The sequence below is a fragment of the Parasteatoda tepidariorum genome, chromosome 8 (genome assembly GCF_043381705.1).
Source record: "Parasteatoda tepidariorum isolate YZ-2023 chromosome 8, CAS_Ptep_4.0, whole genome shotgun sequence".
NCBI classification, from domain to species: Eukaryota; Metazoa; Arthropoda; class Arachnida; order Araneae; family Theridiidae; genus Parasteatoda; species Parasteatoda tepidariorum.
The window spans coordinates 24,912,708-24,932,540 of record NC_092211.1 but is presented as its reverse complement, the minus strand read 5'-3'; the positions used below and the strand labels follow the sequence as shown (position 1 = coordinate 24,932,540).

The following is a 19,833-nucleotide window of genomic DNA, read 5'->3' as shown; positions in this document are numbered from 1 at the left end:
ATAAGAATCAATAAAGATATGACACACATAAGAATCAGAAAAGTTATTTTTATGATACAATCCAAAGTATGAGTCATACATTTAGAATGCACAAATACAATATTTCTTAAAATAAAATCAGTTTGTCAATTAAATATGCATAATGCAGGCAAAATATTAATATGAATTCGAACAAAATCGAAGTGAATAGGAGTTAAATATTATAAAATTATTTTACAAAGATTGAACTTACTCGGGAAATAATCGATCACAATTAATATTCGTAATCAATTAGTAAGGGGATTGAAACTTATTTGGTATGACCAAAGTTAGTCAATTCTATCACCAGTTCACTTCATTGAAAGAAACGGCCATCTTGTCTTCCGTATTGTCAATATCAGGAAATTGCACAAACTTATAATGGTCCAAAAGTGTTTTTTTTAATTTTAAAACAAGCCATACCATCATTTCATACAAGAATTTAGTTAAATATTTTAAATATACAATAATTATTCACAAATTTGCGGAACTCAAAAAGAATATAATTTTTTTCACGAACCAGCTGTAGATTGGTGTAAGCTTTTTTAATTATTGGTGCTAAGATTTAAATACACCCTTTGAAGCATGTTAGAACACTCGATTCAGTATTGACTTGAAATAAATTAATCATTCTCACATTTTTTTTTTTTATTTGAGTTTTTCAACTCCAAATTCAGATAGGTATTACACTACAGGTTTTACAGTGTATGGTAAAAACTATCAGAAAATAGATAAGGACAACTAGTTTTTAGTTCAACCAACAGAATGCTTTTCGATATTTATTGCTGAAATTCTTGTGTAATATAAAATAAAGTAGAAGCTTAATGAGTACAAGATACTTGTTCGATATCGAAAAAGACATTTAAGTGTGAGCGTATATCTTTCTTGATCAATTCTTTTTTTTTTCACAGTATTTCTTCTGAAAGAAACATAAAACCCTTTCGGGTTTAAAATAAATTTTAAAGTCGAGTCAAAAGTATTTTATATTGTTTTATTACCCTTTTTTTACTACTTATGTATTTTTACACAGTTGAAATAAAAATATTGAAATATAAGCGAAAAAGAAAAGAAAAAGGTTTAAGCCTACATAAAATTAAAGTTTAATTCAGTGCGTTGTAAAAAAATTTATTTAGGGTGTGGAATCACCTTATAATTTAAGTTACAACAAAACATCTTATTGTCCTGACAAATCCAGTTATACTATCAAAGAAAACAATGCCCTTTTATAATAATAATACAGTCTCACAATAATTACACTGGAAACATTTTCAAGTCAAATTTCCGTTAAAAAAATCCCGGCTCTCTGGGTGCCTGTACATTTTAACGTAAAATCCATCTTTACCTTAAAATTTTTCAGAAGAATCTGGTATATCGTACTTTTTTCAGTGATATTTGCTGTTAAAACACATACTGTAAGGAAAAAAAATAATAATACGAAAATTACGGTATGAAATTTTACAGTATAAACGGATTTTGCAGTAAAAGGGTATTTTTCAGTAAAATGGATTTTACTGACTTAGGGTCCCAGTACTTTTTCTAACGTAACGTTTATTGTTTCTGTAAACATAATTTTTCGCAGTATAATTCAAAAAATGGTGGTTAATGTAGGTACTACGAACCATAACTATGTGCTAATTTACAGCAACCTTAACAAAATTTAATATTTTACGCTATTTACGTTCAAACTAAATTATAAACAAATCAAAACCTCTGGGGGTACTGATCCAGTAGTTCTCTTGTCTTCTGAATTGGGTTTTAAATTAAAAAACTACGGAGTTGAACATTGGTAGTCGTAAACTCAATTGTGGATCAGCGGACCAACGACGGTTATAAAATATAAAAACTAAGCTATAGTAATACTGTAATTAAGTTTAAAATTATTTACTTTGCACACTAATAAGGTACAACTGATTTACCTCATTTATATTCCGTTAAATTTTCACTGTGGTGTAGTTCAACGCTCTCCTAGCTTTTCAAGCGTGTGTTTGGACTTGGACAAAAACATGGCTTAACACTTTATTTCGTTTGAATAAATGAAAGCACACTCATTAAAGGGTAAAGAATAAGCTCTGTACATGGAGAAAAAATCCATAAATTACCGTTCTGAATGGTAATAACATTTATGGTAAAAAAAACATATCCCTGGTTAATAAAATCCAAAATATGCGGTATTATACCATTTATTTGATAATTTTTCGGCTCATTTGGTAAAAGTTTTTCGGAAATTCTGGTTTTTAAAATAATTGTTCTTATTGTCACACATTTAGTTAAAAAATATAAAACGGAAAAGTAAATTTAACCGAAAAAATAGTTTAGGTACCATGATGAAATTACTAAATATTACCACATTTACCAAAGCTTAAGGCATATTATAAAATCATATTTTATCATTAATTTTAGCAAAATCATTAACAATGTACTTCAGAAAAATTACTGAGGTATTTGGAGTTTCCGTAGATTCAAAACCACGGTAAATTTTACAATATTTTAACAGTTTTGACTATACTTGTTTTCTCAGTACAAAGGGGAACCATAATACCAGATATGAAAATCCTCCAAATTCGCTTTCAGGGAGAAGCACATTGAAAAGAAACTGAAACATATTTCTCTTCAAACGGAACCATAGTATCGAAATATATAGTTCAACTTCACGTTGCAGCATATTTGAACAATATCATGGTTCTGCAAGCGCCTAAATTTCTAACAGCATGCAGTTGATCGATTCTAGATCACCTTAAAGAATTTCTAGCAACTATTTTAAAATACTATTAAGAAGTGGGAATTAGTTCTATGCGTCATAGCACCATGAATAGTCAGTTACAAACCTTTGACATTACATGAATGGATGATTTCCATCCTCTTTATCAAAGTCAAGGCAGACCGCCTGTCGAATATGCAATCTGAATTCTAAGCATGTTAATCCTTATCAATCGAATTCGAATGTTATGAATTCATATGTCGCTGTGTATAAATATGATTGATATTCATGCTCCAGAATCATATTAACTGAATAGTTCAAAGACACTACTCCGTTTATCGAGCTGTATATGTGAAATATATTACTTCTTTAATCAACAACTAAATTGAATGCCTTTTTTCAATATTTTTCTAATACTTAGGTATAAACACAACACATTAAAGAACACCATTAAAATTTTATTAATTTCCGTCATAAATTGTTTTATTATTAATTATTTTATTTCTACATTGCGGCATTTTGTAAATTTTTTTTTGTAAAATATGTATTGAAACTGCCTTGCATTTAATAAAATATAGATAATTTAATAAAATTTGTAGAATTAAATTTAAGTCATTTAATAAAAATAATAAAATATGTATAATTGCTATGATAAAATATTCCTTTATATTTTTGTTGTTGGGGTTAAGTTTTTTTTCTTTGTAAATCCTGTTCTTGTAATAATTTCCATATTGTAACTTTTTTGTACTTCTTCCTCTTTGTGTTTCTCTCTCTTTATGTTTCAACAATGTAAAAGATACGTTATTATATTTCCGATACAATCGCATGTCTGCTTAAGTGGTATATATTACATTTTATGCATGTACGTTATTTTAACTTTATATCTTATACACTTCTAGCAAAATATAAAGACAATTAAAAAATAATTATTGAAACTAAAATAAAATTATTCTTTCCTAACTATTTATGTCACCACTAACGAATACTTAATTTGATTAGTTTTGTATTTATAAAAGTTAAGTAACTGACAAACTCCTCCTTTGCTCCTTATCTATATTTAGTTTAATCGACTTTAAATCTTTGCCCTAGTGTAAATGTTTCAACAATGTCTGTGGAATTTCCAAAAGTGCAATGCCCCGCATAGACACATACGTTATCAAATTACCCGACATTCATCAAACGTTAGAAGTCTAATTTGCCCAACGCAATATTCAAGACGACGCCAATATTAAAGACAATGAAACGCTAGAAATTGGCGTTCTGTTTTGGAAACTGGAATACTACGTAGAAAATTGAACGCCTCATTCCAGAGGATATGGGAGGAATTCGGAGCATTTAATGACTAATTAAATAGCATTGTTCAGAACGATGAGCCTCTGCCGTTACGCCAAGCAGAGAAATCCGCCAATTTATCTCGGCGGAACTAAGTCCTATTTATCATCATAGGAACATCTTGGAACTAACTATTCCATAACTTACCAAATAGAATACGATGCAATATTTGGTAACTTTCCTATGCATACATCAAATTCCGGCCTGTATATTTTGGACGAGAAACAAACATAAATACGGAATTCGAGTTGTTAAATTAAAATCATGTACTGTGTACTGCATTTTCAATATAAGAAACAATAATCACTATTTCAAGTTTAAAATACTTTGTTTCTGAGTATTCTATTTTATTCTACTGCATTATATTTTGTTTTTGAGTATTCGGATTCGTTTCTTCTTGCATTTTATTTTACTTTAGCACAAAGTAAAGCTGTATTAGTTTGAAATGGATGTTTTCATGATTATTTACAGTTTTATCGATATAAGACACAATCTCCAGTTAATACTGTTTAATCATAAATGATTAAAAGCTCCAATTTTTCGCAAAATCCCAACATTTTTTGTATTAGCATTGCGTATTAGGATGATACCGTAATAAAATCCATTGCTCCATGGGTGGTTAACCATAATAAGTTAAGCACAGGTCGCGCTAGCGGTTAAAATTCGTAGTAAGAGTCCTGGATTACGACTGCTGATTTATTTTTACGTCTTATCTTAACAACACATTATCCTATCTTTCAATTGTTCTTGTACTGTGTATCATCCACCTTTCAATTTGCAAATGTATTCAAATTTAGCTGAAAACATAAAAAAAATGAAGATAGCACATTTAAAATATACAATAAACACTAAATTTATGTCTGCAACACACATGCTAAATTTTTGTTTTGATATTAATTTCTTTTAATTGATTTATGGTTCACAACACTTTAGAAAGTACGAAGTATACAGAAAAATCTTATGAATGACAAAATTACGTGTAAGTTTTGATAAAAATTATTCCAAAATAAAAATTTATAGAATATCAAGCCTGTTCACACATAGTCTCGTAAGCGGTGGGATGCACCCGAAGTCTTAAAACTTGCGTCCTGGTTATGAAATCTTGTTATTACTAACACTCAGAAAACCATTCATACGCTAAATAAACAAAGAAGCCGAAGTGGCTCAGAAAATAGAACGTTTGCCTTCTAATGAGGTAAACCGGGTTCGAATCCCTGTGATGGTTGGTCGATACGACCACAGTGCTGACGTAAAATATCCTCAATGGTAGACGGATCATTGGTTAGAGTCCCATTACCTTCAGACTGATTCCGGGAGATTTTCATGGATTTTCTCTCCATGTAACGCAAATGCGTGTTACTTCCATCAAAAAGTCCTAAACTAAGGCAAATTTCTTCCAGTACTTGATCCAAGAACTCACTTGTCTTCTGGATAGGTTCAAAATCACAAGGTTACGGAGTTGAGCATTAGTAATCGTAATCCCCAAAAATTGGGCCGACCCTTCAACGATGGTTATAAAATAAAATAAAATTTACCATATTGGCAAGAAATTTTATGAATATTCCAGCTATTAATATCAGCAATAGTGTCTGTAAGTTCGATTAAATTTGAACAGGGGAGAAAATGATTTTCAAATCTATTCAAAATCTTAGCAATTTGCTGATTGATTTTTCAGATAAGGTAAAATAATCAAATTGTTAATGTTTGAATTTGAGAGTTAATTTAATTGTTTGATTTTGTTGAGAAATCGAGGTAAAATAATCAAATTGTTAATGTTTGAATTTGAGAGTTAGTTGGATTGCTTGATTTTGTTGAGAACTCGAGTCTAAGGTAGGACCTCGTTTTAGAGAACCAAACTCGTAGTTTGTCTATTTCTGTAGTTTTGTAATTTATTTACGCTTTTTGTTTTATGAAGCAGTTTTATATTTGTGGTTTCCGAAATTTATGAAATAAAAAAAAATGATTGATTGTTATGAAATAAAGTTAACAAAGTTCGTGAATATATTATCACTAAATGAACAACCCCAAATATTGAACACCACATCATCTCTCTCTTAAACCGAAGTGAATTATTATCGCCATTTACTTTCTTTTGTTTAAACGTGATTACATAAATATTCATCGGTACATTTACTCTTTCTGAACTTTTATTTTTTTCATACCAAATAGAACAATGAAGTATTGTCAATGAAGCATTTATGATTTTGAACTTATTTTACATATTTCCCACTTAAGTGTGCTGCTACTTATCAACTTCAAGTTTACTTCCTTATTAATCTAACTTTTTTTTTAGTTTTAGATGCCATGACCCAATCGTTTGATTTTTTTGCGATTTTTTTTCATTATTCAGTTTTGTTGTTGAATTGTTCTAAAATCAAATACTTAATGCTTTGCTTAGTATCTCTTCTCCAAAACTATTAAACTTTTCATTACGATTTCTTACTCTTGTTGCTTTTCTTACAAACTTTCATGAATGTAAATCTAATGAATCGCTATAATGGTTGGAAAAACCAATAAAAGTTAAAACTCCAAATTCTATAATCTAGACCTAAACTGAAAATATTATGTAATTATTAAACAGAATTTTAATATTTCTTCGCGCAGTATTTACATTCCTATTATAAACTGATGAACAATGATAATGCTTTTAACTCAATCGTTTTCAAATATCGATGAACTCTTTTTACTGAAGAAACATTTATTACCATTTAAATTATCTATGCTTAGTTGAAAACCTATCTTCTAAATATTTTTCCATTCATCATTCAGTCCAAATCTCTTCTCTGAAACTAATAAACCTTTCATTAAGATTTCTTACTCTTGTTGCTTTTCTTACAAACTTTCATGAAAGTAAATCTAATGGATCGCCATCAAGTGTGGAATAAGCAATAAAAATTTAAAACTTCAAATTTCATAATTTAGACTCAAACTGAAAAGATTATATAATTATTAAACAGAATTTTAAAATACATTCTTATTATAAAATGATGAACAATGATAAAGATTTTAACGTAATCATTTTTAAATATCAATGAACTCTTCCTGTTGACGAAACATTAATTACATTCTGAACTGTAGATGCTTATGTTGAAAATCTACCTTTTAAATATTCTTCTACACATCATTCGGTCCAAATCCTTTCTCCGAAACCAATAAACTTTTCATTAAGATTTCTAACTCTTGTTGCTTTTCTTACAAACTTTCATGAAAGTAAATTTAATGGATCGCCATAATGGTTGGAAAAACCAATAATTAAAAGCTCCAAATTTCATAATTTAGACTCAAACTTAAAAGATTATATAATTATTAAACAGAATTTTAAAATACATTCGTATAAGAAAATGATGACCAATGATAATGGTTTTAACTTAATCGTTTTTAAATATCGATGAACTCTTCCTGTTGAAGAAAAATTAATTACATTCTAAACTGTAGATGCTTATGTTGAAAATCTACCTTTTAAATATTCTTCCACACATCATTCGGTCCAAACCCCTTCTCAGAAACCAATAAACTTTTCATTAAGATTTCTAACTATTGTTGCTTTTCTTGCAAACTTTCATGAAAGTAAATCTAATGGATCGCCATAATGGCTGGAAAAACCAATAAAAATTAAATGTTTACTATCACTTTGGCGAGATTCCGGAGGTGTCTCGCGAGAGGGCCGGACAAGAGGTAAGTTAGAAAACTCGTAAGCTAAGTGAATTCCATTCTATCCTATGAAATCCAAACTTGGCCTGCAAACAAGACGGGATATAAGTTCAGGGTTTTATTCTCAAGTGCTTTTGCTGAAGGAAATAGAACTATCTATTCACTTTCCTGATCGATAGCTTCCGAAGAAAACCTTTTCATCGAAGAGGGGAAATTCCAAATGTAAATTGGATCTCGGTTTGTTGGAAAGTGGATGTGTTTGTTGGCGTGGAAAAAAAGTAAGAAGGAGATAAGGTTTTTTTTTTATATTCGGAAGAATTTTTTGAAAGCAGAGTTAATGATGCATTGTTATTTTGAGCCTGTTTAGTTAGATATCGGATGGATTATTGTACGATTTTTTTTACGAAAAAAATTTAGAAGAGAAGAAAGAAAATTATTTTTTTTTTCCTATTGAAGAGGGTACTATTTCATTTTATAACCGCCACTGAACAGCCGACCCTAATTTTTGGGTTTACGACTACTAATGTTCAACTCAGCAGCTTTGTAATTTTGAACCCAATCCATAAGACAAGGGAACTTTTGGATCAAGTATTGAGAGAAATTTGCCTTCGTGAAGGACTTTTTGATTGAACTAACACGCTTTTGCGTTACATGGTGAGGGAAACCATGTAAACCTCCCACGGTTAGCCAAAAAATATCTGGCTAACAAAAGCATCAATAAAAAAAACATATAACGAGATAAATTAAAAATAAAAGCACGAGACAATTTATGGAACATCAAAGAGTTGTTGATTTTTGATGAGAATTATTTTTGTTTTGAATTTTTAAGGTTCATACTAACCCCGTTAAGGATTCATCCATTTATTTTACAAGGTTATTACTAACCAGTTATGGTTATTCAATTAAATTTTTTTAAGTTTATGTGTTGTTGTCGTTGTAGTTCATTTACGTCGCACTAGAGCTGCACAATGGGATATTGGCGACGGTCTGGGAAGCATCCCTGAGGATGATTTGAAGACGTGCCATCACAATTCTGATCCTCTGCAGAGGGGATGGCACCCCCGCTTCGGTAGCCTGACGACCTGCACGCGAAGTCGAGCACTTTACGGTAAAACAGCTTAACGAGCACCAATACCGCACACCCCCGGTCCCTACGCAGACTGATCCAAGTGGTCACCCACCCGCACACTGACCGCAGCCAGTATGCTTGACTTCGGTGATCTGCTGGGAACCGTGTCTTAACGATCAGTCCTCTGCGGGACTCAAATAAATGTGTCTTTTAAAAAAAGAACTGTTTCTTTAATATAGCTTGATTCGTTACCGTGTCCTTTATTGTTAATGTTTGGTATCCGTTTTGGGATAATAATCTTAACAATGGCCATGCATATTTTTGGTTTAAAATAACTGTTTATATTTTAGGGATGGCTCGTTATTTATTTAACGCTTTTATCACAAATGTCATCCCAACGGAACAAACGTTGATTATCCTAAATTTTTCCATTTCTTTTTAACAAGTTCTCAATCGGTACCAACACTATTTTAAAATTTTAACCATTCCATTGGAATTTAAATTTTTTTATGGTGATTAGATTTATGAAAGTTTTTTTTAAAAATTCTTTTGTTTAAGATAAATTTACTAACGATGTATTATTAACATCCTGTATCGAGTTCTAAAAAATTGTAACTTGCCCTTATTTCTCAGATGAGAGTAAACCTGTTTGCACCAATAAATATGTTCTTAAAATTGAATAATTAATGAGATATTTCGCCATTTTGAAAACTAAACACCTAAACCATTAAACTAACTATCATGAAATTTATTTGCTAAAACTATTATTGACGACATAACCATATGGAAAAAGAAACGCTTATTTTTCAACACATAAACGTTAAAAGTATTTTAATATTTTCTTACATTATAAAATAATTTTTAAACTTGTTAAAGAACAATGGTTTATAAAATGGTCCCGCTTTTTCATTTTTTTATAAATACCGCATAAATAGTTATTTCGAAATAAATTTAGATATTACAAGCATAATCTCTACTTACAAGATTTAATGATAAAACAATATCATTTTTCAGTCTATTATAATCCTGAGTGAAATCGATTTCGCGGTGTTTCTTACAATTTTAATGGCTTTCTAGAGGATACGAAAATCATTAAACTTGTGTTTTACCAAGAGGTCTAGTTTTTTCCTTTGCATCACAATTTTTCGCTGGTTCATTATTTTTCAAAAAGATTTTCACTGGTCTTTTAAATATCCGTTTTATATTATCTTTTGTTTTTTATTCATGAAATACTTCAAATATAATGTCTTGCAAAAATCTTTTAAGAATAGAAACATAAGATTTTTCTGAGACTAATGTACGGTGAAAGGCTTTGAAGTCTATTTATATGTTAATCAAATCTTAAAAAAAGGGAAAAATATACTTGAGGGTGCCCTTTGGCGAAATTGGTGACTTATGTTTGGCGCTATTCCTGTTTGCGTGGAACACCGTGGTAACAGGAACGGCGGCAAAAACATAATGATATTTCAATAAAACATTGGACAATTTCAACAAAACATTGGCTAAAATTTGCAATGAACCCAATATAAGCAAAATTAATAAACCCAATAAAAAGGATTTTGAATCGAAGCAAAAATTAATGGTAGGCGCAGAAAGAAGAGGAAAAAAAAACAACTCATTTCTTCATTAAACTTGAATATTCTCAGATTTAGGTGCACAGAATTATCTAATAACAGTTAGATACTGTCTAAATTTATCACGAATAGAATCTGTGTACCTCCATCGTCACATAAATTCGACGAAGTACGAATCGAAAATGGCGTCTGTAATACAGAACAAGCGGTTACATTTTTTTCTTAAATCCCTTTTTATGACTGCCCACATACCTTCGATCTTATTGACCAGATTCAAAAGTAACCTTACCAGCCAGTATCCAACGTAGAACTAACGGACTTCTGAAATTACATATACCGTTGAACATTTAAAAATAATGCTAAAATCTGAACCAATCAGAATCACGATTGGGTTTCAATATCGTCCAGCTTGGCGATCAACCGCGATCACAACTTTGCGAGAATTAAGGGGCACCCTCAAACATAGTCTACCCTAAAATAATAATATTAATGACTTCTAGTTTGTAGTCAGAAAATAGATAGGCCATATAAACGATGGCTGGATTCTGCCAAATCAGAATTAGAGTGATTGACGTAAATGACTGGCACCCCAGGTCAAAAAATAGATGTAGAAAAATCTTTAACAGGGCTCTAGGGCCAAGTATGGTAGTAAAAAGTGAAAGATTAGATGACCCAGGTTTGGCTGGCTGGAACGAATGCAGCTCTCGGCTCGCACCGAACACAGTGCTGACGTAAAATAGGTAGACAGATCATTGGTTAGAGTCCCCTTGCATTGTGGCGAATTGTGGGTGGTTTTCTATTTTATTATTAATTTTACCAAAAGTCATCATCAAAGCGTGTCGATAAAAATTATCGTGTTTTTTGGTATTACCATAATCCCATAAATACAGTAAATTTTACTATTATTGGTTTTTTCAGCCACATTATTTTTCGCAGTGAACTTATACTTTTTTATTTTCTATAAAAATCTAGAACAGCATATATAAGTACAAGGATAAATTTTTATTTTTCTGTAGACACAGATCTTCCATGCTGATTTGTAGAACTTAATTCATTGAGGTATTACTCAATTATTTATTCAATATACCACCAACAAGTAACTGTGAAGACAAAAAACGCGACAAAGTCATGAACTTCTTCAAGCCTATGTAATAGACAATTCTAGCATGTTTTATCCTCAAGAAACTAAAATTTCTGTAAGAAGGTTTATTAACCACACCACACTCAAACCACTGTAAATGAGGACAATCTTTTTTTTTACCCTTTTTATGGCAAGTCTTCGGTAAGAATGCAGTACTTCACGTAATTCTCATTGAAAAGGTTGGCGAAAAAAATATCTGAAGAACATAAAACAGCCTAACGACGTTGTTTGGTTCGACATTTTGCTACTTTAGTCTGTCCATTAAGCTCAGTTTCTCAACATTAATCCACTTATCTTCTAACCTCGTACTCCACTGCCACTATGTAGAAGACATTGAGAATGAAAAAGAAAAAAAATTGGCGATGAACATTTGATGTGGCGACAAAAAAAAGTTCATTCTTCATTTTTTTCGTCACATTTCTTAAGTAGAGATAAATTCATCCGTGAGATGTTTCTGTATGCCTACTTTACATGTTATTATGTATTTTTTATGCTATGATCGTGCTTTCTATTTTCTGGTAGAATACCTAAGGATCGACATAAATTGCATATGATATAAAATAGATTATTCACGCCTTGTTAGTCGCAATTTTACTATTTTATTTGTCTGCTTGTGAATTAAAAGATAATTTTTATTGATAATTAAATAATAAAAGCAGTATAAAGCGTAACGTTGAAGGTCCAAACATTAGAAGATAATACACATTAACAGCTGTTCTAGAAAAAAGTTAATAAAAATTCTTGAATTTTTCATTTTATAATTTTATTTTATAACCGTCGTTGAACAGCCAACCCAATTTCGGGTTTACGACTACTGATGTTCAACTACTTAGCCTTGTAATTTTGAACCTATCCAGAAGACACGGACATTCCTGGATAAGTACCACCAGAGGTATGGTTTGTTATGGACACGGAGGACTTGGTGACTCGTGCATCAGATCTTATTTGAATCCTCTTTCATATCCGTTTATGTATGTAAAAAAATGTGATTAGCTTGAGTTTCTCGTTCACGCAAGTTACTTTTATCTTATTTTGAAATTTTATTCTCAGAAAATTACTCATAAAATCATTCAAATTTGTAGCAACTTAAATAAGAGGTTAAAGTAAACCACACTTCCGTTGCAACTGAACCTCAGTAACGTGTTTTCAACTTTAGAAAGGTGTATTTTCAAGAAAATTTGATTTTACTTTACGCGGTATCAAAATTGTAACAAATTTGCACTATATTCAAATTAAGAAATGTTTGAAAATCTCTATCGGTTTAGTGCACATTCAGATTAGATTTGCTGGCATTAAAAATTAGAACAATAGGAAAAAATCTTTCATTAAAAGTCTCATTTCAAAATTAAATGTAACAATTTGCTCCACTATTAACATAAGGCTTTCATGTGATTTGGCATATTAATTAATTTAAATTCAATAAAGTTAAAACTTAGGAAAGTTGCTAATGAATAAAGTATGTCCCATATTACAACTAGTACAGAAATTTTTAATTATGATTTTGGAAAAATTGTAAATAAAGTATCAATGATAATCGATCTGAAGTATTAAGTTGAAATTTTAGCCCAATAGAATATGCGAAACCGAATCTGTGTTAATACATTGAAACATTTCGGGACCATACAATTTGACCTTTTGGATGTAACAATCTGTTTATCGCCGAGGAACTAAAAATTATATTGAAGCAATCATTGGGGTTGGCAAGCGAAGCGAGAATGACAATAATATAAAAATCAATAGTGAATTTTTTTTTGTTAATGATTTTTCCAGCTTAATTTGTAAGATTTATTAAGACTATATTTCAGAAATACATTTTAAAGCATCTAAACTTAAACATTTTTGATGATAATTGTTATATTATTTTCAGGACCTCGTCAGCATTCCCCTACAACAATGAAAGATTATAGGAGTTGGCAGAGAAAGGTAAGTGCTTTGGAATTATAACTATATTTACATAATTCTTTAATGCTATCCTTCTCCTAAACTGAATTGTTCTGGGTATTATTAAAGCGTTGATTTTGTTTCCGAACACTGTTAAATTTTAGTAAACTACAAAAATTTTTAGATCAAATTACGATAAAAAAAATACTGGCTCTCTAGCTGCCGGTTCTTTTTACTGTAAAATTCATTTGTACCGGAACATGATCATATGGAACAAAAAAATTGATATATTGTTATATTTACAGTAATAATTACCATAAAATTACTGAATCACTCTAATAAAGGAAAATTACTGTGGAAATTACAATATAATATTTTATGGTGAAAATGGATTTTACGGAAAAATGAATTTTAAGGATTATTCACCTAAAGTGCCAATATTTTATGCCGGAATTTTTTTACAGTGCAATACTAATCCTATGTATTGATAAAAAAACAAATATGAAAATGATACTAACGTTAATTCTAATGGTAGTTTCGTAATTGCAATTCTAATTGATTGTAATCCATCACGTGCAAAATACTTTAAAATTATTTATAGAAAAAGGTTTCACAAACGCAAGTATTAAATATTATTGCATAATTATTACATACGATACATAAATATTTCCAAATTGAAAATGTTTTACTTTAATATTGTTTAACAATATTGTTTAATAATGTCTCGAATAGTATATTTTTAAACTTTCGCCCGTACTCAATCAAATGAATCGTCGAAAGTTTGATAAAAGTGAAATTTTTTTATACTTTTTCAGTGCCGTTATTTTAATGTCCAAGACACAATAATTTTGATTGCACTCATTTATTGAACTCAATGACAATGAAGGAAATTTATCCATTTTGGAAAATGAATCCCTGCACGTTTTATTAACGTTGAATGTTTTGTTTTCTTCTCACAGCTAGTCTATATCCAAGAAGCAGTTAACTGCATTTGGAAAAAAAATTGTAAAAAAAAATATTAATCAACGCAATTATTTATGGTTTTTTACTTGCATAACTTATTGTTTAGTTTAAAAACAAAGTTTTTTTAGAGACGCTAATTTATTGCATAATTCAGTTGAACAGTAGCAAAAATGACCAAATTTCTAAAATTGGAAATTGTGCGCTTTCCTTTCACCACTATTATGTATACGTACAAAGGACAGTTAAGATAAGTTTCCATTATTTTACTTATGTGTTTTAACTGTTTAAATTAATTATAAACGTTAAAAAATGCTTAATTTTCGCAATTATTGAACATTTTTAACGAAACGGAAATAAGCTATAAAAATTATTCTTGCAACCTTCATAAATGTGCAATTTCTTCGTTTTCTTTTCACTGCTGTTAAGTAATGTCCAAGGCGCAATAATAGTTTGTGTGGTTTAACAATTCTCCGTTAAATGGTCAATTTTGTTAAGTAAATAAATTCATTACTATAGTGATTTTGCGCAAAATTACTTTGAACGGTATCATAAGAACCGTTCTTTTAACCACACTAAAATAAGTAACTACATTATTTATCTTAACTGTCTTATTAGCTTATCTTAACTGTTCTTTGTACGTAAACATAATAGTGGTGAAAGGAATGTGCACAATTTCCAATTTTAGAAATTTGGTCATTTTTGCTACTGTTCAACTGAATTATGCAATAAATTAGCGTCTCTCGAAAAACTTTGTTTTTAAACTAAACAATAAGTTATGCAAGTAAAAAACCATAAATAATTGCGTTGATTAATATTTTTTTTTACAATTTTTCTTCCAAATGCAGTTAACTGCTTCTTGGAAATAGACTAGCTGTGAGAAGAAAACAAAACAAAATTTTGGGCAAAATTACTTTGAACGATATCATAAGAACCGTTCTTTTAACCACACTAAAATAAGTAACTACATAATTTTTTTTTCTAAAAAATTTTATGTTTGTTCAAACTTTTGTCCACCAGAAGATATAGAAACATTTTAAAATAAAACGTAATCTAATTCTACAATAAATGGAAAAGCTATTTTTGGAAAATTACAACAATATCAGCTAGATAATAGCTAAACTAAAAATTTTAATTTGAATTAAATTATCAAGTTCAACGCTCCATAAGAAAGACATTTTTATTTATATATAAACGAATAAAAATGTTCATTAGTGTTTAAAAGCGATGTGCAACAATTGCTCTTTAAATGTAAAAAAAATAATAAGAATCAATAGTTATTATCTCAATACAACAGCACGTAAGTGAATAAATAGTCGATATCTTTTTAGTTCGTTATCAAAGAAGCTTTCTGTAAAAACAAGAAGAAAAAAAGCTAAAAACCACTAATTACTTTTCGATGTTTATTCCAAAGGGATTCAATTAAGGCATTAAATAACTTTGGGTATGTTAAAAATTAAAAAATAATCGTTGATTGTTATAATTTTGTTTTTAATTCTAAAGAATGGAGAATTATCGTCTCTTTTTATTTTGCTGATGTGGAAGTTTTTTTTTTCTTTGGCGTTAAAAGCATTTTAGTTAGACTATTAACTAGCTTTTAAGAACTAAATATTTTAAATTCCTTTTTCTGTTTTTTTTTCAACATAAAAACGCGAAGAAATGTTTTTAAATAAGTTAAGAAGTTTAATACTGTTTTAAGAAGTACTAAACAAACTTGCTCATGCGGAAAAAGTTTTATGTGGATTAATTAATTTCAGAATAACATGTGATTTGTTGCTATTAAATTATTTGTTGTTCAGGTTAGCCAGATAAGTTTTTTCGATTTCATTTTAGCATTGGATGAAACAAAATGTACTTTAGTTTCTTCATAAATTGTACTTTTAAAAAATTAAATTTTTTTCGTTTGAGTGGTCTACTACGCATAATCTATGTATTAATTATTATGACATAATTATGTAAATGCTGAATATTACTTGAGAAAATAATTTTCAAATGCAGTTATTAAAAAAAACTTTGTAATTTATATGTGTAAATATACTATCCTTATAATTGCGATTTTCATATTTTTTTCACGGACATTTAAAAATTCTTAGTTTTTATAAATTTTACCAGTCTTGAGAAAATTCAATTCGTCAAAATTTGTATAAGATTTATAAGAAAATGAAATCTGACCTTTAATTTTCAAATAAAATATCATAGAAAGAAATACAGCTTAAATTTAGAGCTAATTTTATGTATTAATTGCATAAAATGCTTTTAAACACGTCATATGTTTATATATCAAACACTTTTTTTTTATTTTCATGGAATTTAAAATATTATTTTATTCAGATGTTATAAATTATAATTATTATTTAAAATTAAAATTATAGTTATTTTAAATCAGATTAGCATTTCCGGCTATAATTTGTACCCAGCTGCAAAAAAACTAAGTGGCTTCATTAGGTGAGCCTTTGAGTGCTATAAAATTCTGGTTGATTAACCGTTTTAGGTGAAATCAGTAAATAAAACTTTTTCTCACAGTCAACAGTTGGAAAACCATCAAATTTATGACTATTTGATTGTTTTGTTTGAATAAAAAAAATTGTTATTTAACAAATTTCCCAATATTCATTTATATGTTTGCTATCATACTATTTATTTTACATTATATACTATCATTTACAATAGATATTATTATTATTTACAATATGTACAATTATTTACCATATATATTATTTTAACACACTATTTATTTTATTTCTATATATTCCCCGTGTTAATGTAAGAATTGCGTACATTGACCGCTTTTCAATTTGTTTTACCAAAATATATACTGAATTTATGAGTTATGAAAAGAAGAGAATAAGTCCAAAATATTCTTATCTTTGATAATTTATTTGATTCAGTCTGATTTATGTTAGGTGTTTTACAAAGTCGACGTTCTTCTTTCTGAATCAAATGCAGTACCATACATCAAACTCCGAAAATTCGATTTCGATTCTATTTTTACGAAAAGAAATAAGAAATTGATTGAAGCTGTTCTATATATACGAGATTTTTCTTTCTTATTTAAATGTAATATTTTGTTTATTATTTTTCATATGCCTTAAAAATGTTTGGCATAAATCAAAAGACACTGTTCTTTTGCCTCGATATTTTCTTTGATTCGTAATCTAAAAGAAGTAAAAGTGTACAGAGTGCAAAATAAATTAATAACATTTATAACATTTGATATAATGATTGGATCTTCACATTCTAGGACTCAATCTTAAAGCTGGGGGGACCTCAAATATGCTAAATAATAAGTGTTAAGTAAAAAAAACAGTATTTTTAAAATTAGATTTCTCAGGGACTATTCGAAGAATTTCGCTCAAATTTTGTATTTTGTCATGTAACATTAAACTCTTTAAAATTTACCTTACGATTCAAATTTTTTCAACTGTAATTAAATAAAATAATAAAAAAAATAATAAATATTTATTAAAAGGTATTTTTTACATGAAATTATATTTGGATAAGCAAATTTTATGATTGTGTGAAAAAAAGTTTCAATTTGCTCAAAAGTTCCCGAGATATGGCGAATTATGCAAAAAATAAAATTAACATTAAGGGGTCCAAACTTTGAACCACTCTTCTGACCGTCCTTTGGGGGCCATGTGTCCTAGATTGCGGCTATCTCCTATGTGTTGGAGAAAAAAAGGTTCGAAAAAAAAAGATATGTTTATTCAAAGAAAGTACGCTTTTGTGTTTGATTTCCTAACTTAAAATATCGTCTGCACTAATTAATTAGCATATGTAAGGTCACTCCCTCAAAACTATTCAGATTAGATCATTACCAGTAGATCAAATATTATTCAGGGTTGTCCGTTTTTTTATTTTGCGCACTCTACCTATAATAAATGAAGAATCAATTTGTTCTAAGGAATTATTTTTCAAACATTAAAATTCATTGTTGATTAGACATAAGAACTCATTGTTGTTCGACTTCGTTGTGCAGGATTGCTCATTTGGGGTGGAATTACAATGGGCTCCAGAACAGATCTACATGTTCAAATTGGAAATATGACTCATCGAATTTATCAGGAAATCCTTCTAGAACAATAAGTACGTTTGCTTAGAGGTTTCATGAATTCAAAATTTGTGTTATTGTATGCAATGCCCATCCTCACCATACAAGCATTGTAGATAAATGATTTCATTCTGAGGATATCATCCGTACAGAATGGCCAGCATTCTCACTTGACTTGAATCCCGCATTTGTAGGGCCTGTCTAACGAGTCTTTGGTTGTCAACAATCGCCTACATGTGTACCAGAACTCTAAAGAGCTCTGCTTGCTCAGTGGAGTAATCTTGCATAAGATCAGCTCGATAATTTGATAATCAGCTTGCCTCGGCGTTGTATGGCCTCGATTTTATCGCATGGGAAGCATGCAATATACTAACCATCATACCAACCTTGCAATATTACGTTTTTGATAGATGTATTTATGTAGTAAGAAGATGTATTTTATAATTGCTTCACGGGACAAAAATCGTAATATTTTACGAATGGTATTTTGCACCATCTTTTTTGTTCTTTATATTTTGTTTAATAAATGGTCTTTATGAGAGAGGCACGTTTATTTCTTTTCTGAACACTTTTTATGCCGGAGATAGTATTACACTTACTTATCCATGACTTATGGGCATAAGTGTATTATATTAAAATGATTTTAAATTATATGAACTGTAAAACGATTTATAAAGTTTCTGGCTAAAAGCTTTTAAATCTTACAGTTTCTGGTTTTAAGATCATTCAAGAATTCAAATGAGCAATATTATTTAAAACTTATAGAAAGTGTTTTTTAATATGATATCCAGTCGTGGTAATATGCACTTAATAAAAAAACTTAACTGACCAAATTTTATGAAGAATATACTATATCACTACCTGTATTACAATTCAACTTAACTTTACATTTCTACGTTAACAAACTTTTTAAATAATCTTCAAACTTCAACTACGTTTACTTTTGGAAATTTTATTATCGTCAAAGTTTTTTTCCCACAGTAATTATACAAGATGTTTTTTATTACTTTCGCTATTATTTTTCCTTTTAATAGCAAATATTTCCCTTGTTTGCATACCTTTTTAATTTACCGATGAAGATAAATCATCATTATTATCACGTACTTTGACGCAATAGAAAAAAACGTAGCCTGTAACCTTTAGCTTTATGTCACGTGAAAATAATTGAATATCAAATTTTGTGAAAACATACTTTAGTAACGACTATCAGTGTGTTAAATTTTAATTAAAATGTATTGATCATTTAAAAACACTAATTAGAGTTTTTTTGTTTGAATTCAGACTTTTTATTGTTCGATAAATCAAAACGCCTTAATCTTTTTTTAAAAAGTTTTCTAGTTTGAGAAAAAAATATGGTCAAAACTTTCAAAATACGGTAATATTTACCATGTTTCTGGATCTATGGGAACATCAAAAAGAGCGGTAATTTTTACCGAAGTGCCTTAGTAATGATTAAAC

The 19,833-nt window shown here is 29.3% G+C and overlaps 1 protein-coding gene across 4 annotated transcripts in view; it reads left to right on the top strand.

Moving 5' to 3' along the window:
* LOC107455064 (apoptosis-stimulating of p53 protein 1) overlaps positions 1 to 19,833 on the top strand; it is a 453,339-nt gene that overhangs the window by 176,383 nt on the left and 257,123 nt on the right. For all 4 annotated transcript variants that reach the window (XM_043039313.2, XM_043039312.2, XM_043039311.2 and 1 more), the window contains one exon: positions 13,351 to 13,406. In XM_043039313.2, coding sequence (XP_042895247.1) covers positions 13,351 to 13,406 — 56 coding nt within the window. The remainder of the gene's footprint in view (positions 1 to 13,350; positions 13,407 to 19,833) is intronic.